This window comes from Pleurodeles waltl, chromosome 7 (genome assembly GCF_031143425.1).
Source record: "Pleurodeles waltl isolate 20211129_DDA chromosome 7, aPleWal1.hap1.20221129, whole genome shotgun sequence".
NCBI lineage: Eukaryota > Metazoa > Chordata > Amphibia > Caudata > Salamandridae > Pleurodeles > Pleurodeles waltl.
In genome coordinates this window covers 1,543,237,685-1,543,262,835 of record NC_090446.1, presented here as the reverse complement: position 1 = coordinate 1,543,262,835, position 25,151 = coordinate 1,543,237,685, and the positions used below count along the sequence as shown (strand labels likewise).

Genomic DNA, 25,151 nt, shown 5'->3' with positions numbered 1-25,151 from the left:
TATCATTACATGAATGCATATTATTATTATTGTAGGTATTATTATTATTTATATTACTATTGAATTTATGTTTATTACTATTATTTGTATTATTATTATTATTATTGTTGTTATTGTTATTATTGTTATTATTATTAGTAGTAGCATTATTAGTATTATTATTAATACTATTGTTATTAGTATTATTGTAATCATGTTTATTAATATCATTGTCATTATTGCTTTGTTATTTTTATTGCTACTAATATTTATGCTAATAGAATTCCTCATACTGCACCTTTCATAGCAGATGTTAGTATCAGGATTGTACTTTATTCATGGGTGTAGGAAGGATAAATGGAGAGTGTCCTGGATTCCAACACATGATCTGCAGACGTCGGAAGGACACGTTTGGTTAAGGTCAACGACTGATAGTTATCAGATTTAATGAACGCTGTGTGAATGTTTATCAACATAATAGAAGGCTAGTGAGCACCATAGTCCCTGCTCAATACAAAAGCTTGAATGCTACTGGCACACGGTGAGTTCTCAGAAGAGCATAGAGCACAGGACATAGCTACCACTGGTGCAGCTTATGCAGAGACACCGGGGCTCAGGGCCTTCCTATGCTTCTGGCATTTGAAACATGGGCCCATATTTATGGGAAAATGACAGAGTGCGACGCTGCACCAAACTTGGTAGCGCCACTCTCCGTCATTTTCACAACGCAGTGATGCGCCATATTTAGGTGAATATGGCACACCCCTGCGATGTCACCTGTGCTGGCACTAAATTTAGCTGCCAGCGCCAATGCATGTCATCCTTGCACCATCGTGCAAGGATGTCTGCGTTGAGGGGTATCCCTTCCTGCACATAAATAATCACTAATGCCGTTTTGACACAATGCAGCACACACAGAAGTGCTAAAGCGTCGTTTTCAAATGATTGTTTATGTGCAGAAAGGGACACCTTCCCGCACATAAACAATAATTTCTGGCATTTTGCTCTTTCTTGTGCTGCAAAAGTGGCGTTACACCTCTTTGTAAATATAGAGCAGTGGTTACCACCACTGGAGCGTCATTGAAAGTGATGCTTCAGTGGTGCTAGGGGATTATAAATATGCCCCATTGTGTTTTCCCAAATCCATGGAGTCTGTGGCTCTCTTGGTCCTGACAGCTGGGACAACTGATGTTTTTAGATAGGACCAGGAACCATGAAGAAGGTGGACTCAGCCCCCTCCAAGCTATACAACACTAATGCCAGATTGTGCGCTCTACAGTAAATAAACCTTTCAAAAAGCTAATGCTGACCAAGAACAAGGGGAATCTACTAAAATCTTTTTGTTTCTAATGATTGTTTCTTTGGTTTCAGGAGTTGAAACATGGAGATCAAGCAACTTATGAGCAGATAAAAAGGTAAAAAATAAAATATAAATGTGCTAGTGTTCCTTTATCTTAAGTGAAGTCTAGTTAGTAGATTGTAAGAGGTCTCCAGGGGTCCTTTAGACCCTTAGACCTGGCAGGCTGCCCTGTTTGAAGATCACTGCTTACCCTGCTTGCCAAGCGGGGATCCTACTGCCTTCGACGCATCTATCTGTGAGATGCTGTGATTGCAGTAAAGCTTTGTCGAAGAAGTGACCATGTTGTTTTTATATCACTTGGCAATTTTTCCAGAATAAACTCCCACAGCAGGATTTTGTTTTTGAAAAACAAAAGGTAGAAACCCTAATGTGGGGGACCATCACTCTGCGTTCATTACTCTGCCTGGGACTGCCCACCTCAGAGTGAGGTCTGTGACAGAGAAGTCTTGGGCAGTCATGGCCCAGTGAACATCTGACTTTGGGCCTCATCCTGAGAGCTGTTACCTACTGACAGTCACCAATAGGTAGTTATAGATGGGTTTGTTTTTTCATAGACAAAGCATTTTTTGATTTGCTAATAACCTTTGGCCCCGTTTGACAAACCTTCACAAAACTTTCAAGAAATAAAGTTTATCTGCCGCAGCTCCTTACTACTGTAGGAATGTATAGCAATGGAGATGTTGTTTATAAGAGTGTACTATTTACGCCTGTTGGCTTGGTAAGAGTTGTGAAGGAATACAGCCTCTTCCCACACACTCCCATGCACAGCTATCATCAGAGAGAGGGGTGTTTGCAGGAAGGACACTCCCTCTCCGCTCCCTAGTACATCATCTGAGAGACAGGTGTCAGCAGATAGGACAGTCTCTCTCAACAGACCATAATATGTACACACGTCATATGCGAGAATTCAGAAAGGACAGGCCTGTCATTCACCACACCCTACCATGCACACCCGTCATTCAAGAAAGGGGTGTCAGGGGAGAGATCAGTCTCTCTCCAACATCACACCAGGTGCACTTTTCATCTGCGAGAGAGATCTGAAAGGAGAAGCCAGACCCTCACCACACCCTACCATGCATACCCGTCATCTGAGAGAGAGAGATCTCAGCAGAGAGGCCAGTCTCTCTCCACATAACCCACTGCACACACCAGTCATCTGAAAGAGCGATCATACCTGAAAGGCCTGTTAAATTCTGCACACTAATTTGCACACCTGTCGCTCAAGAGACAGGTCTCAGAGAAGAGGCCAGTCCCTCTCCACTCACCCTACCATGCACACCGATCATCTGAGAGAGAGGTCAGGTAGGAGAGGGCTGTCCCTCTCCACTCACAACTACATACACCCATCATCTGAGAGAGAGGTCTGAGAGTAAAGGACAGACCTCCTCTACTCACTACTAAACACACGTCATCTAAGAGAGAGGTCTCAAAGGACAGTTTGCTCCATCCACACACCCTACTATGCACACCTGCTATCCAAGAGAAAGATTTGAAAGGAGAGGCCAGTCCCACAACACACCCTACTGTGTACACGTGTTAAGGAAGAAAGGGGTATCAGCAGAGAGGCCAGTCCCTGCATATGCTCGATTATACATAGTTTTTATTTGGGAGAGAGATTTGAAAGCAGAGGGTAGTCCCTTCTCATACTCCAGTTTGCACACCCATTATCCAAAGGAGGGTTTTTGTGGGGAGGCTAGTGCTTTACATACACACCTATATCCCTGAAATTGCATTGTAACCGGGCGAGATTCTTGCAAGAGTAGCGTGCAAGCTTCAGTGGGTGAAGCTTGCTGCATGAAGCTTGTAAGATTCTGTGAGCTTCTCGTGAGGCACGCACAGAAAACTACTGAGCATTACTGTAGGAGGCTGGACTGGCTTGTAGTGAGTACCAAGGGGTACTTACACCTTGCACCAGGCCCAGGTATCCCTTATTCGTGTATAGGGGTGTCTAGCAGCTTAGGCTGGTAGAAAAGGTAGCTTAGCAGAGCAGCTCAGGCTGAACTAGGAGACGAGTGAAGCTCCTACAGTACCACTAGTGTCACTTGCACAATATCATAAGAAAACACAATACACAGATATACTAAAAATAAAGGTACTTTATTTTTATGACAATATGCCAAAGTATCTCAGTGAGTACCCTCAGTATGAGGATAGCAAATATACACAAGATATATGTACACAATACCAAAAATATGCAGTATAGCAACAGAAAACAGTGCAAACAATGTATAGTTACAATAGGATGCAATGGGGACACATAGGGATAGGGGCAACACAAACCATATACTCCAAAAGTGGAATGCGAACCACGAATGGACCCCAAACCTATGTGACCTTGTAGAGGGTCGCTGGGACTGTAAGAAAACAGTGAGGGTTAGAAAAATAGCCCACCCCAAGACCCTGAAAAGTGAGTGCAAAGTGCACTAAAGTTCCCCAAAGAGCACAGATGTCGTGATAGGGGAATTCTGCAGGAAAGACCAACACCAGCAATGCAACAACGATGGATTTCCAGACGAGAGTACCTGTGGAACAAGGGGACCAAGTCCAAAAGTCACGATCAAGTCGAGAGTGGGCAGATGCCCAGGAAATGCCAGCTGTGGGTGCAAAGAAGCTGCTACTAGGCAGTAGAAGCTGAGGATTCTGCAAGAACGACAAGGGCTAGAAACTTCCCCTTTGGAGGATGGATGTCCCACGTCGTGAAGAGTCGTGCAGAAGTGTTTTCCTGAAGAAAGACCGCAAACAAACCTTGCTAGCTGCAAAGCGTGTGGTTAAGGTTTTTGGATGCTGCTGTGGCCCAGGAGGGACCAGGATGTCACCAATTGCGTGAGGGGACAGAGGGGGCGTCCAGCAAGACAAGGAGTCCTGTCAGCACCCGGAGAAGTACCAGAAAAGGCACTACAAAGTGGAGTGAAACGGTGCTCACCCGAAGTTGCACAAGAGAGTCCCACGCCGCCGGAGGACAACTCAGGAGGTCGTGCAATGCAGGTTAGAGTGCTGTGGACCCAGGCTTGGCTGTGCACAAAGGAAATCCTGGAAAAGTGCACAGGAGCCGAAGCAGCTGCAAAAGACGCGGTTCCCAGCAATGCAGTCTGGCGTGGGGAGGCAAGGACTTACCTCTACCAAACTTGGACTGAAGAGTCACTGGACTGTGGGAGTCACTTGGACAGAGTTTCTGGATTCAAGGGACCTCGCTCGTCGTGCTGAGAGGAGACCCAGGGGACCGGTGATGCAGTTCTTTGGTGCCTGCGGTTGCAGGGGGACGATTCCTTCGACCCACGGGAGATTTCTTCGGAGCTTCTAGTGCAGAGAGGAGGCAGACTACCCCCACAGCATGCACCACCAGGAAAACAGTCGAGAAGGCGGCAGGATCAGCGTTACAGTGTCGCAGTAGTCGTCTTTGCTACTTTGTTGCAGTTTTGCAGGCTTCCAGCGCAGTCAGCAGTCGATTCCTTGGCAGAAGGTGAAGAGAGAGATGCAGAGGAACTCTGATGAGCTCTTGCATTCGTTATCTAAGGAATTCCCCAAAGCAGAGACCCTAAATAGCCAGAAAAGAGGGTTTGGCTACTTAGGAGAGAGGATAGGCTAGCAACACCTGAAGGAGCCTATCAGAAGGAGTCTCTGACGTCACCTGCTGGCCCTGGCCACTCAGAGCAGTCCAGTGTGCCACCAGCACCTCTGTTACCAAGATGGCAGAGGTCTGGAGCACACTGGAGGAGCTCTGGGCACCTCCCAGGGGAGGTGCAGGTCAGGGGAGTGGTCACTCCCCTTTCCTTTGTCCAGTTTCACGCCAGAGCAGGGCTGAGGGGTCCCTGAACCGGTGTAGACTGGCTTATGCAGAAATGGGCACCATCTGTGCCCATGAAAGCATTTCCAGAGGCTGGGGGAGGCTACTCCTCCCCTGCCTTAACACCTTTTTCCAAAGGGAGAGGGTGTCACACCCTCTCTCTGAGGAAGCCCTTTGTTCTGCCTTCCTGGGCCAAGCCTGGCTGGACCCCAGGAGGGCAGAAACCTGTCTGAGGGGTTGGCCGCAGCAGCAGCTGCAGTGAAACCACTGAAAAGGCAGTTTGGCAGTACCCGGGTCTGTGCTAGAGACCCATGGGATTATGGGATTGTGGGATTGTGCCAACAATGCCAGGATGGCATAGAGGGGGCAATTCCATGATCTTAGACATGTTACATGGCCATATTCGGAGTTAGCATTGTGAAGCTATACATAGGTAGTGACCTATGTATAGTGCACGCGTGTAATGGTGTCCCCACACTCACAAAGTCCGGGGAATTTGCCCTGAACCATGTGGGGGCACCTTGGCTAGTGCCAGGGTGCCCACACACTAAGTAACTTAGCACCCAACCTTTACCAGGTAAAGGTTAGACATATAGGTGACTTATAAGTTACTTAAGTGCAGTGGTAAATGGCTGTGAAATAACGTGGACGTTATTTCACCCAGGCTGCAGTGGCAGGCCTGTGTAAGAATTGTCAGAGCTCCCTATGGGTGGAAAAAGAAATGCTGCAGCCCTTAGGGATCTCCTGGAACCCCAATACCCTGGGTACCTTAGTACCATGTACTAGGGAATTATAAGGGTGTTCCAGTGTGCCAATGTAAATTGGCGAAATTGGTCACTAGCCTGTTAGTGACAATTTGGAAAGAAATGAGAGAGCATAACCACTGAGGTTCTGAATAGCAGAGCCTCAGTGAGACAGTTAGTCATAACACAGGTAACACATACAGGGCACACTTATGAGCACTGGGGCCCTGGCTGGCAGGGTCCCAGTGACACATGCAACTAAAACAACATATATACAGTGAAAAATGGGGGTAACATGCCAGGCAAGATAGTACTTTCCTACACAACCCCCCCCCCCAAACGAAGGACAATAAGACTAGTCATTACCTGATGGGTCTTCATTGTCTAAGTGGAAATATCTGGAGAGTCCATCTGCATTGGAGTGGGTACTCCCAGGTCTATGTTCCACTGTATAGTCCATTCCCTGTAGGGATATGGACCACCTCAACAATTTAGGATTTTCACCTTTCATTTGTTTTAGCCAAAGTAGAGGTTTGTGGTCTGTCTGAACAATGAAGTGAGTGCCAAACAGGTATGGCCTCAACTTCTTCAGTGCCCAGACCACAGCAAAGGCCTCCCTCTCTATGGCAGACCAACTCTTTTCTCTAGGGGTCACCCTCCTGCTGATAAAAGCAACAGGTTGATCCTGGCCCTCAGAATTAAGTTGTGATAAGACTGCCCCTACCCCTAATTCAGATGCATCAGTTTGGACAATGAATTTTTTGGAGTAACAGGGGCTTTTTAGGACAGGTGCAGAGCACATGGCCTGCTTCAGCTCCTCAAAAGCTTTCTGACAGTTTGCTGTCCATAATACCTTCTTAGGCATTTTCATAGATGTGAGGTCATTAAGAGGGGCTGCAATGGAGCCATAGTTCTTTATGAACCTCCTATAGTACCCAGTGAGGCCTAAAAAGGCTCTCATCTGAGTCTGAGTAGTAGGGGGAACCCAATCTATAATAGTTTGGATTTTCCCCTGCAGTGGTGCAATCTGTTCTCCACCTACCAGGTGTCCCAGATAAACCACCTTCCCCTGCCCTATCTGGCCCTTTGAAGCCTGGATAGAGAGGCCTGCCTTTTGCAGGGCCTCCAAAACTTTCCATAGGTGGACCAGGTGATCATCCCAGCTGGAGCTAAAGACAGCTATATCATCTAGATATGCTGCACTAAAAGCTTCCAGCCCTTGCAGGACTGTGTTCACCAACCTTTGAAAAGTGGCAGGTGCATTTGTCAATCCAAAAGGCATTAATGTGAATTGGTAATGGCCTCCAATGGTTGAAAATGCAGTTTTTGCTTTTGCATCTTCTGATAATTTGATCTGCCAATACCCTGCAGTCAAATCAAAAGTGCTTAGATACTTGGCAGATGCCAGTGTATCTATTAGCTCATCTGCCCTGGGTATAGGGTGAGCATCAGTTTTGGTTACCTGGTTGAGACCTCTGTAGTCAACACAAAACCGCATTTCCTTCTTTCCATCCTTGGAATGAGGTTTTGGTACAAGTACCACAGGAGAGGCCCATGGACTTTCAGAGTGCTCAACCACTCCCAGTTCAAGCATTTTCTGCACCTCTTGCTTTATGCAGTCTCTGACATGGTCAGGCTGCCTATAGATCTTACTTTTGACAGGCAAGCTGTCTCCAGTATCTATAGTGTGCTCACACCAAGAAGTGGTACCTGGCACAGTAGAGAAGAGTTCAGAAAACATGACCCAGGAGATTTATGTGGTGGTCTTTCTGCTCAGCAGTAAGACAATCTGCCAGTACTACACCTTCCACTAGAGCATCTTGTTCTGTGGAAGAGAAGAGATCAGGGAGAGGGTCACTCTCTTCTTCCTGTCCCTCATCTGTTGCCATGAGCAGGTTAAGATCAGCCCTGTCATAGTAGGGTTTCAGGCGATTGACATGGAGCACCATAAGGGGACTCCTGGCAGTGCCTAAGTCAACTAAGTAGGTGACTTCACCCTTTTTCTCAACAATTGTGTGGGGTCCACTCCATTTATCTTGGAGTGCTCTTGGGGCCACAGGCTCCAAGACCCACACTTTCTGCCCTGGTTGGTACTGAACCAAAACAGCCTTCTGGTCATGTCATTGCTTCTGGAGCTCTTGGCTGACCTGAAGGTTTTTACTGGCCTTTTTCATGTACTCAGCCATCCTAGATCTTATGCCAAGTACATAGTCCACTATGTCTTGCTTTGGAGCTTTTAAAGGTTGTTCCCAACCCTCCTTAAAAAGTGTTAGAGGACCTCTCACAGGGTGTCCAAATAGGAGTTCAAAGGGGCTGAAGCACACTCCTTTTTGAGGTACCTCCCTGTAAGCAAAAAGGAGGCAACGTAAAAGGATATCCCATCTCCTGCGGAGTTTTTTCAGGGAGTCCCATAATCATGCCTTTGAGAGTTTTGTTAAATCTCTCCACCAGTCCATTTGTTTCTGGATGATAGGGTGTAGTCAACTTGTATGTCACACCACACTCCTTCCACACGGCCTTTAAGTAAGCAGACATGAAATTGCTTCCTCTGTCTGATACTACCTCTTTTGGGAAGCCCACCCTGGAAAAGATTCCCAGGAGGGCCTTTGCCACTGCAGGAACTGTAGTGGTCCTTAGAGGAATAGCTTCAGGATATCTGGTGGCATGGTCCACTACCACCAAGATAAACCTATTGCCTGAAGCAGTAGGAGGGTCAAGGGGGCCAACTATGTCAACCCCTACCCTTTCAAAGGGAACCCCAACCACAGGCAGTGGAATAAGGGGTGCTTTTGGGGTGCCACTTGTCTTGCCACTGGCTTGACAGGTTTCACAGGACTTACAAAATTCCTTTGTGTCCTCTGACATTCTAGGCCAATGAAACAGGGGAACAAGCCTGTCCCAAGTTTTCATTTGTCCCAAATGTCCAGCTAAGGGAATGTCGTGGGCTAGAGTTAGGAATTTTCTGTACTCCTGAGGAATCACCAATCTCCTGGCAGCTCCAAGTTTTGGATCCCTTGCTTCAGTGTACAAGAGGTTGTCCTCCCAGTAAACTTTGTGAGAGTCACTGACATCCCCATTTGCTTGTTTGACAGCTTGCTGCCTTAGACCCTCTAGTGTGGGACAGGTCTGCTGTGCCACACTCAGCTCCTCCCTGGCAGGCCCCCCTTCACCCAAAAGCTCAGCAGTGTCTGCTTCCAGCTCCTCTGGTGTAGGTTCTGCACAGGGTGGAAATTCTTCCTCAGAAGAAGAATCCACTGTAGAGGGAGGGATAGTAGGTAGTGTTTTACCTTTGCTAACACTAGCTTTAGGGAGCACTTGGTCCATTCTTCCAGGATCCAAGTCGCCCTGTCCTTTTTGCTTTTTGGCCTGAGCCCTGGTCAAAGCAAAAATATGCCCTGGAATGCCCAGCATTGCTGCATGAGCCTCCAACTCCACTTCTGCCCAAGCTGATGTCTCTAAATCATTCCCTAATAGACAGTCTACAGGTAAATCTGAGGCAACCACAACTTTCTTTGGGCCAGTAAACTCCCCCCCCCCCCAGTTGAGATTCACAACAGCCATGGGGTGGCTAAGGGTGTTGTTATGAGCATCGGTTACTTGGTACTGGTGACCAAGTAGGTGTTATTCAGGGTGGACCAGTTTCTCTATTACCATTGTAACACTGGCGCCTGTGTCCCTGTAGACCTGAACCTCAACACCATTTATTAGGGGTAGTTGCTTGTACTTATCCATGTTAAGGGGACAAGCAACCAAGGTGGCTAAATCAATAGCCCCCTCAGAGACTAACACAGCCTCTGTGTTCTCCCTAATCAGACCAACCCAACTAAGTTACCAATAGTGAGCCCAGCTACTCCTTTGGATTGGCTATTAGTAGGTTTTCTCCCACCACCACTGCTATTACTAGAGGCACTAGGTGTAGCAGTAGGGGTTGTAGTGGTGGGAGGCTTGGTGCTTTTCTTTGGACAACTGGGATCTGTTGTCCAATGGCCTTTTATTTTACATAAATAGCACCATGGTTTCTTTTCTTTGTTTTGATTTAAAGAGGATTTGGGCCCACCACCCCCACCAGAGTGTTTTTGTGGGCCTGATGAAGACTCATTTTTAGATTTGTCCCCACCCTTGTCAGAAGACTTACCATCCTTCTTCTTGCCATCTTTGTCACCCCCTGTATGAACTTTTCTGTTCACCCTTGTTCTGACCCATTTGTCTGCCTTCTTTCCCAATTCTTGGGGAGAGGTCAGATCAGAGTCCACCAGGTACTGGTGCAACAAATCAGACACACAAGTATTAAGAATATGCTCTCTCAGGATTAAGTTATACAGGCTTTCATAATCAGTAACTTTACTGCCATGTAACCACCCCTCCAAGGCCTTCACTGAATGGTCAACAAAGTCTACCCAGTCTTGTGAAGACTCCTTTTTGGTCTCTCTGAACTTGATCCTGTACTGTTCAGTGGTTAAGCCATAACCATCAAGGAGTGCATTCTTAAGTACTGCAAAATTATTGGCATCACTTTCTTTCACAGTAAGGAGCCTATCCCTACCCTTTCCACTAAATGATAGCCATAGGATAGCAGCCCACTGCCTTTGAGGGACATCCTGTACAACACAGGCCCTCTCAAGTGCAGCAAACCACTTGTTAATGTCATCCCCCTCCTTGTAAGGGGGAACTATCTTGTGCAGATTCCTAGAATCATGCTCTTTTGCAGGATGACTATTTGGAATACTGCTGCTGCCACCATGGGGTCCAGACCCCAACCTCTACCTTTCTTTTTCTAAGTCAAATGCTTCCCTGTCTAGATCCAGCTGTTGCTTTTTAAGCTTCAGCCTGGACTCTTCCACTCTCAATCTATTGAGTTCCCTTTCTAACACTCTGGGGGTCATTCTGACCCCGGCCGGCGGCGGAATCCGCCGGCCTGGCTGGGGCCGCCAGAATACCGCTGCGCGGTCAAAAGACCGCCGCGGGTATTCTGGGTTTCCTGCTGGGCTGGCGGGCGACTGCCAGAAGGCCGCCCGCCAGCCCAGCGGGAAACACCCTTCCATGAGGATGCCGGCTCCGAATGGAGCCGGCGGAGTGGAAGGGGTGCGACGGGTGCAGTTGCACCCGTCGCGAATTTCAGTGTCTGCTATGCAGACACTGAAATTCTCAGTGGGGCCCTGTTACGGGGGACCCTGCAGTGCCCATGCCATTGGCATGGGCACTGCAGGGGCCCCACAACACCCCATACCGCCATCCTGTTCCTGGCGGCCGAAACTGCCAGGAACAGGATGGCGGTATGGGGGTCGGAATCCCCATGGCGGCGCAGATTCCCCAGGGCAGCGCAAAACCGGCGGTACACCGCCGGTTTTCCGTTTCTGACCGCGGCTGTACCGCCGCGGTCAGAATGCCCAAGGGAGCACCGCCAGCATGTTGGCGGTGCTCCCGCGGTCCCCGGCCCTGGCGGTTTTTACCGCCAGGGTCAGAATGACCGCCTCTGTCATCAGGGTGGGTGGGTTGGGCATGCCTTGACACAGAAGAATGGTGTGAATGAACAGAGGGAGACCTGTCCCTAACAGATGGCACTCTAACAACCTGGCCTAAAAGAGTAATCTCTATACTGTGATGAGAACTCACATAAGTACCAGCCCTGCTAGGTGGCCTGCTAAGGGGCAGGTTGGAAAGATTCCCTCCCAAATCTTTTCCTAGGGGTGCCCCAGAATCAGAATGGGAACCATCAGCTAATTTCTCACCAGAAGTGCCACCTAAGGTCTTATCTTGTTCAATGAGCATATTAACTAACAGTTGTCTTGAGGGATTCTTCCCTACCCCTAAACCTCTATCTACACAGAGACTCCTTGCTTCCTTCCAGCTAAGGTTGTCATAAGTTGTGCTGGCCAGATCAAGAGTTTGGCCTGTACCAGACATGATAGAAAAGGTTTAAGGGACAGAAAAAGAAAGAAAAAGTTTTCAGAACTTTTTAAGGAACAGAAAAAAAACTTTTAAAACTTTTAAAGAACTTTTTAGAAAGTTTAGAGGTACTTTTCAGAAATTAGAAAATAAGTGAAAGAAGAAAAGAAAAGCAAAACTTTTTGGTTATGTGTACGTACACTGAACTTGTTTTGTATATTTTTCTCTTATGAAACGTACAATGACAAAAGTGGTAAGTAGTTGCAAAGTACTTATCCCACCGCTGCACAACCAATGTAGGAGGCTGGACTGGCTTGTAGTGAGTACCAAGGGGTACTTACACCTTGCACCAGGCCCAGGTATCCCTTATTAGTGTATAGGGGTGTCTAGCAGCTTAGGCTGGTAGAAAAGGTAGCTTAGCAGAGCAGCTTAGGCTGAACTAGGAGACGAGTGAAGCTCCTCCAGTACCACTAGTGTCACTTGCACAATATCATAAGAAAACACAATACACAGATATACTAAAAATAAAGGTACTTTAGTTTTATGACAATATGCCAAAGTATCTCAGTGAGTACCCTCAGTATGAGGATAGCAAATATACACAAGATATATGTACACAATACCAAAAATATGCAGTATAGCAATAGAAAACAGTGCAAACAATGTATAGTTACAATAGGATGCAATGGGGACACATAGGGATAGGGGCAACACAAACCATATACTCCAAATGTGGAATGCGAACCACGAATGGACCCCAAACCTATGTGACCTTGTAGAGGGTCGCTGGGACAGTAAGAAAACAGTGAGGGTTGGAAAAATAGCCCACCCCAAGACCCTGAAAAGTGAGTGCAAAGTGCACTAAAGTTCCCCAAAGAGCACAGATGTCGTGATAGGGGAATTCTGCAGGAAAGACCAACACCAGCAATGCAACAACGATGGATTTCCAGACGAGAGTACCTGTGGAACAAGGGGACCAAGTCCAAAAGTCACGATCAAGTCGAGAGTGGGCAGATGCCCACGAAATGCCAGCTGTGGGTGCAAAGAAGCTGCTACTAGGCAGTAGAAGCTGAGGATTCTGCAAGAACGACAAGGGCTAGAAACTTCCCCTTTGGAGGATGAATGTCACACGTTGTGAAGAGTCGTGCAGAAGTGTTTTCCTGAAGAAAGACCGCAAACAAACCTTGCTAGCTGCAAAGCGTGCAGTTAGGGTTTTTGGATGCTGCTGTGGCCCAGGAGGGACAAGGATGTCACCAATTGCGTGAGGGGACAGAGGGGGCGTCCAGCAAAACAAGGAGCCCTCTCAGAAGCAAGCAGCACCCAGAGAAGTGCCGGAACAGGCACTACGAAGTGGAGTGAAATGGTGCTCACCCGAAGTTGCACAAGAGAGTCCCACGCCGCCGGAGGACAACTCAGGCGGTCGTGCAATGCAGGTTAGAGTGCCGTGGACCCAGGCTTGGCTGTGCACAAAGGAAATCCTGGAAAAGTGCACAGGAGCCGGAGCAGCTGCAAAAGACGCGGTTCCCAGCAATGCAGTCTGGTGTGGGGAGGCAAGGACTTACCTCCACCAAACTTGGACTGAAGAGTCACTGGACTGTGGGAGTCACTTGGACAGAGTTGCTGGATTCAAGGGACCTCGCTCGTCGTGCTGAGAGGAGACCCAGGGGACCGGTGATGCAGTTCTTTGGTGCCTGCGGTTGCAGGGGGACGATTCCGTCGACCCACGGGAGATTTCTTCGGAGCTTCTAATGCAGAGAGGAGGCAGACTACCCCCACAGCATGCACCACCAGGAAAACAGTTGAGAAGGCGGCATGATCAGCGTTACAGTGTCGCAGTAGTCGTCTTTGCTACTTTGTTGCAGTTTTGCAGGCTTCCAGCGCGGTCAGCAGTCGGTTCCTTGGCAGAAGGTGAAGAGAGAGAGATGCAGAGGAACTCTGATGAGCTCTTGCATTCGTTATCTAAGGAATTCCCCAAAGCAGAGACCCTAAATAGCCAGAAAAGAGGGTTTGGCTACTTAGGAGAAAGGATAGGCTAGCAACACCTGAAGGAGCCTATTAGAAGGAGTCTCTGACGTCACCTGCTGGCCCTGGCCACTCAGAGCAGTCCAGTGTGCCAGCAGCACCTCTGTTTCCAAGATGGCAGAGGTCTGGAGAACACTGGAGGAGCTCTGGGCACCTCCCAGGGGAGGTGCAGGTCAGGGGAGTGGTCGCTCGCCTTTCATTTGTCCAGTTTCGTGCCAGAGCAGGGCTGAGGGGTCCCTGAACCGGTTTAGACTGGCTTATGCAGAAATGGGCACCATCTGTGCCCACGAAAGCATTTCCAGAGGCTGGGGGAGGCTACTCGGTCCCTGCCTTAACACCTTTTTCCAAAGGGAGAGGGTGTAACACCTTCTCTCTGAGGAAGCCCTTTGTTCTGCCTTCCTGGGCCAAGCCTGGCTGGACCCCAGGAGGGCAGAAACCTGTCTGAGGGGTTGGCAGCAGTAGCAGCTGCAGTGAAACCCCTGAAAAGGCAGTTTGGCAGTACCCGGGTCTGTGCTAGAGACCCGTGGGATCATGGTATTGTGCCAACAATGCCAGGATGGCATAGAGGGGGCAATTCCATGATCTTAGACATGTTACATGGCCATATTCGGAGTTACCATTGTGAAGCTATACATAGGTAGTGACCTATGTATAGTGCACGTGTGTAATGGTGTCCCCGCACTCACAAAGTACGGGGAATTTGCCCTGAACCATGTGGGGGCATCTTGGCTAGTGCCAGGGTGCCCACACACTAAGTAACTTAGCACCCAACCTTTACCAGGTAAAGGTTAGACATATAGGTGACTTATAAGTTACTTAAGTGCAGTGGTAAATGGCTGTGAAATAACGTGGACATTATTTCACCCAGGCTGCAGTGGCAGGCCTGTGTAAGAATTGTCAGAGCTCCCTATGGGTGGCAAAAGAAATGCTGCAGCCCATAGGGATCTCCTGGAACCCCAATACCCTGGGTACCTTAGTACCATATACTAGGGAATTATAAGGGTGTTCCAGTGTGCCAACGTAAATTGGTGAAATTGGTCACTAGCCTGTTAGTGACAATTTGGAAAGAAATGAGAGAGCATAACCACCGAGGTTCTGAATAGCAGAGCCTCAGTGAGACAGTTAGTCATAACACAGGTAACACATACAGGGCACACTTATGAGCATGGGGCCCTGGCTGGCAGGGTCCCAGTGACACATACAACTAAAACAACATATATACAGTGAAAAATGGGGGTAACATGCCAGGCAAGATGGTACTTTCCTACAATTACTCAATTTATTAGTACTTAATTTATCACCATGGGAAGGATGAAATACTGAGGCAACATTGAGAACTTTCCTGTCAAACCAAGGGCCAGATTTTCAAGAAAGGGGCACATCACTATTGATGCGCCATTTTTCTCGTGGCCCCCTTGCGTCCCCTAACGGCACCATGGTAGCGCCAAATTTACAATACGGTGCACTATGGCACATGTTAGGGGCAATAGCGTCATTTGATCAAAATTACGCTAATCCAGTATAGTGTTAAGAGGCCCCTTGAAATCAATTGGATCATCATGTTAGGACCTGCTTTAGGCAGGCGTTAAAAATGACGCTCAAGATGGTGCAATGGAATCTTTTAGATTCCATTATGCCCTTTTTAGTGACCCTCCAACGAGGGAACGCCCCCTTTGCATACATCATGCATATATTATGCAAGATGTGGCGCAAAGGGTCTACAAGGTGAAGCGAATCTAGTTTGCGCCACCTTGTAAATATGGTGCTATGGTAGTGGCCCATTAGCATCACATTTGCGGCAAAAATGTTGCCACAAATGTGGTGCTGAGAGGCACAAGGGCCTTGTAAATCTGGCCTCAAATGTCTGTAGTATGATTTGCTGTTTAAACACTTACTGCTTGCTCACTGAAATGTGGAGAAGTGTGGCACAATGGTTAGAGAGGCAGATCTCTGATGCAGTGATCTGGGCCTAGACCAGGGTTCCATTCCTGCCTCGGCGGTTCTTAGGCTGATTTCCCTATATAGGATATTTCTGACCTCAATGCCTAATCTAATTCATGGGTCTCACTCTGCAACTCTGGGCAATAGCTTGCTTAATCTTAACAAGGGCCCCAAAAGTGCTGGGATGCCTGGCTTCACCTTGGGGGTTGCCCAAGTGTGGGCACCTCACAGGGAAAAGCCAGGAGGGGTTCCACAGCGGTCTGGGTTCAGTACCTTTGGGTCAGAGTGTGCTTTACAAGTACAAATTTACATTACTTTACAGCTTGCTCACCTAGACATGTGTTCCTTTACTTCATGATGGATAATAGGTGCTGCCCCTATGATATTAATACATTGTGTTTTACGTTGTAGCAAATGTGACTGTTTTTGTCCATTCTATGTGCTGCATTTTGTTGCCCCTCCTTTTAGTAGTAATCAGTTGACTAAGCCACAGAATGGTGAAAGGCTGAGCTGATTTTGGCAAGATTCAGTATGGTGGCCTGATTGGCACAGCAGGTGTCAGCAGTGATCATTTAATTTTCACAACCAATCCAGTATATCTACCCAGTGAATGGCAATAACCAGTGTCCTGGCTTTCCGACTGCCTAGTGGCTCGTGGATGTGCATAGTGTCGTTTGCTAGTACTTTTAGAGTCAAGGGTCATGAGATGATATGTGAGGAGATTAGGAGTCTCAGGAGTGTCACAAGGAAGGTCTTTATATGAATGGTGAAACATCTCTGGGAAAGGACGTCAACAGGATTGAATGGGCAAAATCAGCAATACAGCACCATGTTATATTTTACTAACGTATATTGAAAAAGCACTTGTTTCACTAGGGTTCATGGTGCTGTGGACCACCAACAGAGATGTGAAATCACAAACTGATAATCATGAAAGTAGTTGTAGACACAGTAAATAGGACAGTAACATTGTCTATGGGTTAACTAGCCAGGTTTTTAGTTGCTTTCACCAAGTTAGTTTTAGTAAATGATTTAAAGGGAGAGAGTCTGTGCAGTTGCTACCACCACTGCGCAATAGCAAGCTCCAAAAGTAACAGCATGTGCTCTGGATATATGTCTTAAGGAGAACTTAGAAGAATGCCATGTGACCTTGGCAGCTATGAGATCCTTTATATAGACAGCTCTATGGGTAATCACCATGGCCTTGATGGATATTCAGCCGGGATTGCAGTGGTGGGACAGGCTAGCAATCAGATGCGTTGTGGCAGTCTGGACTATTTGTAGTCAGTAAAGGGACTTTTCTAGCACAGATAACCAGTGTTGCAATAGTCCAAGTGAGATTGGTCCAGGAAATTGACAGCTGGCATGGCTGAGGATCTTCATTCGGAGAAGACCGGAATAAGAAACAATACTCTCCTTCACATTGCTGGAGTTTAATCTCTCACTCTCCAGTAGAAAGCACACAGTACTTGTTAGTTTTTTTGTTATGCTACATGAGCCCTGACCCTGCACTGAACAGGACTTTATGTTCATGTTTTAGAGATGTGCACACACTTCACTGGCTAAGCAGTGACAGCGATGAGCTTATTGAAGATACTTCAAGGTAGTACCACTTTCCTACTGCTACTAGATTTTGACTTTGCTGCCATGAACTGAGAGTGCTTGGGCTGAGGTGTGGAGGAAAAATAATAGTTGAAGGAAAAGGTCAGCTCCATTAATGTCTGGGCATGTCTATGAGAAGTAAAAAAAAATGCTTGGAGAGAACAAAAAGGCTAATGTAGTATAAGAACCAGAAAGAGCTGAAGATAAATTAGAGTTGTCAAGAAGGTGTGTACTTGGGCAGGCTCGATGCCCTGGTGAACCTCACATGGCTGGACCGGCAGTGACTTCACATAACACAGTTTAACAAACATTTACTAACTCCTCACACCACTGGTCAAATTCTTCAGCTCAGCCTCGAACCTGACAGGCCTTTAAAATGCTGCGGTGGAGCTGTTCATTTGATGTAAGCTAACTGCATATTTGACAAGTGCCCAGCAAAGTATACCATCTTATAGAAGAAATCAACCTGTGGTGAGAATTGTCATTACCAACTCAAAAACGGATCATGGTTTACAAAGGAGACATCAATGGTTTACAGAGGAAGCAACAATGGTGTAAGAAGGAAGCATCAATTGTTTACAAAGGAGGCATCACCAGAGGCATCAATGGTTTACAAAGCAGGCAATAATTGTTTGCAAAGGATGTATTAATGGTTTATAAAGAAGGCATGAATGGTTTATAAAGAAGGCACCAATGGTTTAAAAAGGAGTCATCAATTGTTTACAAAGGAGGCATCCACGGTGTACAAAGGAGGTGTCAATGGATTACTCAGGCGGCATCTATGTTTTACAAAGTAGACATCAATGGTTTACAAAAGAAGCATCAGCAGTTTAAAAACGAGGCATCAATGGTCTACATGGAAATCATCAATCGGTTACAAAGGAGGCATCAATGGTTTATGAAGGAGGCATCAATAGAGGCATCAATGGATTACAAAGGAGGCATCAATGGTTTACACAAGAGGCATCAATGGTTTACAAAAGAAGCATCAGCAGTTTACAACCGAGGCTTCAATGGTTTACATGGAAATCATCAATCGGTTACAAAGGAGGCATGAATGGTTTATGAAGGAGGCATCAATCGATGAATCAATGGTTTACAAAGGAGGCATCAATGTGTTACATAGGAAGCATCAATAGTTTACAAAGGAGGCATCAATGGTTTACAAACGAGGCATCACTGTTTTATAAAGGAGTCACCAATGGTCTACAAAGGCGGCATCAATAGAAGCATCAATGGATTACAAAGGAGGCATCAGTGGTTTACAAAGAAAGCATTAATGATTTACACAACAGGCATCAATAGTTTACAAAGGAAGCAAAAATGGTTTACGCAAGAGGCATCAATACTTTACAAAGGAGACATCAATGGTTTGCATTGAGGCATCAATGGTTGACAATGGAGGCATCAATGGTTGACAAAGAAGGCATTAATGGTGTATGAAGGAGGCATCAATGGTTTACAAAGGAGGCATCAATGGTGTATAAAGGATGCATCAATGGGTTACACAGGAGACATCAATAGTTTACAAAGGAGACATCAATGGTTTACAAAGAAGGCATACATAGTTTAAAAAGGAGGCATCAATGGTTTACAAAGAAGGCATACATAGTTTACAAAGGAGGCATCAATGGTGTATGAAGGAGGCATCAATGGTTTATAAAGGAGGCATCAATGGTTTACAAAGGAGGCGTCAATGGTTTACAAAGGAAGCATACATGGTTTACACAAGAGACATCAGTGGTTTGCAATGGAGGCATCAATAGTTTACAAAGGAGACATCAGTGGTTTACAAAGGAGACATCGATGGTTTAGAAATGTGGTGTCAATGTGTTGCAAAGGAGGCATCCATCATTTACAAATGTGGCAACAATGGTTTACAAACAAGGCACTAATGGTTTACACAGGATGCATCAATGGTTTACAAAGGAGACATCAATGGTTCACAAAGGATGTGTCAATGGGTTACAAAGGAGACATCAATGGTTTACAAATATGGTGTCAATGGGTTACAAAGGAGGCATCCATCGATTACAAATGTGGCAACAATGGTTTACAAACAAGGAATTCATGTTTTACACTGGAGGCATCAATGGTTTACAAAGGAGACATCAGTGGTTTACAAAGGAGGTGTCAATGGTTTACAAAGGAGGCATCAATGGTTTACAAAGGAGGCAACAATAATTTACAAACAAGGCATGAATGGTTTACACAGAAGGCACTAATGTTTTACAAGAGAGGCATCAAGTGTTTACAAAGGAGGCATGAATGGGTTACTGAGAAGGCATCAATGGTTTACACATGAGGCATTGATGGCTTACAGAGGACAGATGATTTAGGTCACTTTCTGAGAGAGCTAACAAAATTGCAGACCAGTGAAGAGTTTAGTTACCTCAAGTAGGAGCAATGTTCATTTAAACACACTCCCTGACTCCCCAGTGGACTGATGCAATGTGAACGACATTGTCAACAAAGCTGGTGGCTGAAGGTGGCTGACCCCTTGCACCACTCTATGGGCCAGATGTGCAAAGCATTTCATTTGTGATTTCCTAATTTGCAATTATGAAATCACAAACACAGGAATCATCAATGGTTTATAAAGGAGGATACCAGGGCTGTCTCAGACACATTTAATGAGTCCCAGTGGGCCGCAAATAGACCTACCTCATCAGAATTCATGAGGTACATCACAATTTGCACCACATTGGGAATGGCTAAATATCACAGGGATGGAGGCCTGCTGAGGTCAGCAGACCACCATGTCTGTGATTGCTTTTTAAAGAAAGCAATTTTTTTTTAAATGCAGCTCGTTTTCCTTAAAGAAAAGCGGGATGCATTTCAAAAAGAAAACTGAACCTTTTTTTTTTTTTTTATTGAAGTCAGTCGTCCGTGGGACCACTGCCTGCTTTTAAAAATGTTTTCACCCACATTCACAACAGGCCTTTTCCCATTTCCAAATGGGTTACCACTTCCTTCAAGGAGTCAGTAAAATGTGAATGTTTTGTCACTGCCTTTTGTTCGCAAAGCATCCACACATACCACTGCAAGTCGCTATTAGGAAGGGACATCCTTAACATGCCATTCGTAATATGGAATAGCAAACCCATTGTGCGATCGGGTAATAGGTTATTGAATCGTAAAATGAGTTTTGTACATACAAAAATACTTTTTTGCAGTTGCGAACAGCCTGATTCTGCGAATTGGGTTGTTTGCTCATTCAAAAAAGCTCTGTACTTGTGGCCCTTGGTATGCTAATTACAAGCTAATTCAGGAAGTAAATGCACTTCATGCAACCAGCAATTTTTTAGGTATTGTTATGAGTATGATTATTATTATTGGTAGTAGCAGCAGTAGTAGTAATAGCAGTAGTAGAAATAGTAGACATAGTAGTAGTAGTAGAAGTAGCAGGAGTAATACGAGTAGTAATAGTAGTGGTAGCAGTAGGAGGAATAGTAGTAGTGGAAGTAGCAGGGATAATAGTAGTAGTAATAGTAGTAGTAGCAGTAGTAGGAGTAATAGGAGTAGTAATAGTGGAAGTAGCAGTAGTAGAAGTAGCAGGAGTAGTAGGAGTAGTAATAGTAGCAGCAGTTGCAGTAGTAGTAGAAGTAGTAGTAGAAGTTATGAGACAGGTAAAGTAGCATTTTATGCAAGACCAAAAATGATAGAAAGTATGGACAGCAGTTTTCAGCATCAGGGGTCTTACTCTTTATTGAAGAAGACAAGGTTTCCATCTGAAAAAAGTAATTCATAACTCTTTCCTCATTTTAGGCCCTGATGCTTTGGCTGAAAGGACTCTGTGTGTTGAAGAAGAAACTAAATGCTTTTAACAACCGGAAGATCCCCGCTTACATCAATATGCAGAAAGACATAACTAATAATTGAACATTTTGTGGGGATGTTATCAGCTTGAGATTTTCCTATTGTATAAGTGCTGCAAATGTGACCAATTATAGTCAGGCTGATTTCAGTTAATTTACATGAAGTGCAACCATTAATAATTGTGTTATAGGAAAATTTATATTTTGTGCTTAAACATCAAGGTGATTATATTTTGTTTTTAATACTAAAAAATAAAATGCTTAGTTCATCTAATAAATCTATGTTTATATGTAAAAAATATAGAAAAACAAAATTAATGGCCTATTAAAATAAAATTGCAACCATTTCACCAAATTATGTTTTATTCGATAAGGAAATTAGGACAATGCACAAAGAAAAAGATGAAACAATTGACACATGTAAACATGAAGAGGGAGAAAATAGAAATAGTATTTTTAAGGGCACCTGCAAGCAGTTAAACTGCACAGTGTAAGCTAGATTAGTTTGGTTACCTGGCAGCACCTTTCAATAATATCCAATTGTACCCATTTTTCTCAGTGGAGTACATGCCACTAGCATCCTCATCTTTTCCAACTGGATGTAAGTGTTGTCATTTCACCTTATGAAAATCAGTGCACAAATCAAGGGAGCAACAACCATTAGGTTAATGGCATCTGTGTAAAAGGCCACCGGGTAGAATCCCTGGTCCAAAGTTTCTCACCCAGCCCGGCATCCATTCTGATGATAAAGAATATGGATCCTGGATCCATCACTTACCTCATTAGCATAGTTTTAGAAATCCTTAGTAATAATGTCCTGCAACAAGACCATCAGGTTCTGTATTCCCACCTTTCTATGGTCAGGGTTTACAGACAATTATGTGAGAATCATCAGGAGAGGGGCTTTGGTTCCATGTGCATGTTGGGAGCAATGTTTCACAATTTGATTAGGTAAACTGAAAGAGTGATTGTGTTGGAGGTTTCCCACTGACCTAATAAGTCCCTTGTGTTAAAACATGATGGCAGAGAGGTGCAATGGAAAACCCCCAGAATGCTATAATCCAATTGTGTAAGCATCTCCTCTGGTTCTCCACAGAGGTCCAATATGTGTGTCTTGTTTTAGGCATGCAGAGTTTCTGATAAACGAAAGCCTGTGCTGACCTCCAAACGCACCCATATTAGAAGATGCTAGTACAGACCACTGCTATTAACCATCAAACAGGGCCCACCATCCTCTGTAAACCACACAACTTCTAGTTGGGATGGGATTAGTTCCAGTAGACAGCAAGTAGCAGGCCCTCACCTGTCTCTCACCTGTCATCTTATCAATGTGCCTATCTTTGCCTGCCCAACTGCGCCTGCTGGCTTGTAATGTTCCTGAACACAGAGGAAGCCTTGCTGTTGGGGCGTAGAAGGGTGAGGAGGAGTCAGAGTGCTTTTGAATTCTAGAGTTTTATCTGTAGATGATACTGCCTCCCAAACTTCAACTTAACATGTTTAAAGTTGCTTGTGGACACCACAAAGTGAGCACCAGTTGTTCCCAATTGACGGGCATTTTCAGAATATGAAGTAGACTTGATACATGAATCATTCATGTTAAAATGGTGACATCCGCTGAGCTCTGAAGTTGACCCACCCTGGTGTAAATAGCTTAACTTCTACTAACTTTTCTTTGGCATTACAATACTTGCGGTCTTCTCTGATTATAAAAGCATGAATACTAGCACCAGAATGCAATGGAAAAAATGGAACTGAATGAGCTTCTCAAGTCTGGCAATGGAAATCCTGGATGATAGCATCAGTTTAATTTATGAAATATACACATTGTGAGCTTGAGGGTTTGATGCTCCATTAACATTATTAGCCCTGCCTGCTGGAAAACACAAGAATTAGGTGGTGTGTAAAGGCATGTTACTAGTGAGCCAGAAAGATTGAAGAGGACAAAAGACTAGGACACAATTGATGTGCAAAACCGGGGGTTTCCGGACAATATTGGCATAATAGAGGCATTATTTGAGCTCTTCCTGATTTATTCTTGATATCTATAATCTCTTCTTCATTGACTTGGAATGCAGTGGCATAATTTGGCATGATTGTAATGAGTGTATTCTTTCTCAAAAAGTTGATTTATGCATTTAAAGCAGTGATTACAAAAGCCGGCAAATATGTCAATCTTCATAAACAGAACAAACACAACATGACATAGTCCTTAGGTCATGCATGCATTATATCCTGGTACGATAATAAGCGGTACATCTTACAAATAGAAAAGGCCTCATGTTGCATCCACACAGGAGATATTCTGAGAAGATTGACCAGATATTTTTAAGCACATCTACCTGTACAATCAGTATTCAATAGGTGTCTTCAATTTCATTCATATATCCCATGCCTTTAAGTCATTCTGAATATTTAGGTGTAGTGCCTCAAAACCACTCAAGAGCTGCCCCATCACTATGAAGAGCCATCCATAATCATCAGTATAGCAAGCATTAGCAGCAAATGCTCTGATTTGCCCAGTGTATGCATAACCTTGAATATCAACTAAAACAGTGATATCTGAAATTATAGTTGCTAGGTCCGCTCACCCATGGTGCATTGGTAGCTTGACTCCTATTAAAGGGCCAAAGCACCATCCACTTGCCGGGGGAGCAGGATTTGCCCAACTGTACTCACCACAGGGTACTTGTTGGTCAGGTCACTGAGTGCCTTTCAAGTCAAGAAATGCTTTGGCAACACCATTCCAGACTTGCAGGGGCTGTCAAAGGGCGTGGCCCTGCTCAATGATCCACTCTGGGGGCATTTCAAGTTTTCCTTGCACTTGAAAAGATGGGTTAAATGTGTCCTTGTTTTGTGTGGTACCTTGTTGGAAGTATGTGCTTAAAATCCCAGCATAGAAAGTTTAGGAGCCAAAATAAACTAGAACTGACAAAGGTTATCTCATATGATATGGGATAGTTGGATTGAAGGAGATTGAGAGCCTCATCCTCTGTATGAGATAAGAATGATGTCCACCCTTCTTCTTTAAAGCTGTCCTATCAGTAGACTGCTATAGAAACGTTTTCACAGCTGATTCTGTACTATTCATTCGAAAATGTATGATGTGCACCATTAAAAATCATTTGTCTTCAAATGTCTAAAATGCAATTAATTCACAGAAAGGTTTTGTTTGTGAGAACTGGATGGGCTAGGATGGGGTGGAGGTTGAGGACACAAAGATCTGTTTGCTTTGAGGTGGGTGGTGAGTGTATTCACAGTACAGAGATGGGTTTGCTCTGGCGGGTCAGTACACAATTATTAATTGAAGAGCAATAGAGGGTACCTGAGTGGAACTGATGCCTTACGGTCCAGACAATACAAATGGGGTGAAGGGTGCATAAGAAGGATGTAAGTGAGAACAGAAAAGTGGTGTAGAAAAGAACATGAGGGAAAGAAGGTTACTGTGAGGTGATAGTGGGAGATACAATCCCAGAATGGGGAGTTCTTTAGGGGGGAGGTGAAGAAATATCACCTGAGGTGGACAGAAGGTAAATGAAGGTAATATTGAGGCAGCGAAGAGAGAGACTTGAAATTAATGAATGGTGCAAGAGTGCAATGATAAGGACAATTGTTGTAGGAACAGAAGTGAGAGAGAACCTGGGGGGAGGTGGACAAACAAATACCTGAAAAACAGAAGTGAAATTACTTGTAGATGTGGCAGGCAGAGATTACGGGAACAGCCATAGAGTAGCGGGTACCTGAGATGGGATGGAAAAGAGTGCACCAGGGCTAAACACAAGAGAAACTACCAGTGTGGGAAAGAGAAGAGAAGCTATCTACAGGTTATGGAAAATAGACCACGATGTTTCAAGGGAATCACAAGAATTGGTTTTGAACTTAATTATTAGTATTGGAAGAGTTTTTAGCAGTGTAAAGATGTATCTATTTAACAGAAAAACATAGATGCAATTGCTTCAGCTAGCCTTAAGATAAAAGTGTCACTCAAAGTGTCACACATAGGATATGCATATGTCACC

The 25,151-nt window shown here is 45.1% G+C and overlaps 1 protein-coding gene across 3 annotated transcripts in view; it reads left to right on the top strand.

Annotated features, from left to right (window-relative positions):
• LOC138246671 (carcinoembryonic antigen-related cell adhesion molecule 4-like) overlaps positions 1 to 24,256 on the top strand; it is a 210,477-nt gene extending 186,221 nt beyond the window's left edge. For all 3 annotated transcript variants that reach the window (XM_069201426.1, XM_069201425.1, XM_069201427.1), the window contains 2 exons: positions 1,351 to 1,394; positions 21,086 to 24,256. In XM_069201426.1, coding sequence (XP_069057527.1) covers positions 1,351 to 1,394; positions 21,086 to 21,092 — 51 coding nt within the window. In that variant the 3' untranslated portion in view covers positions 21,093 to 24,256. The remainder of the gene's footprint in view (positions 1 to 1,350; positions 1,395 to 21,085) is intronic.
• The last annotated feature ends 895 nt before the right edge of the window (positions 24,257 to 25,151 follow it).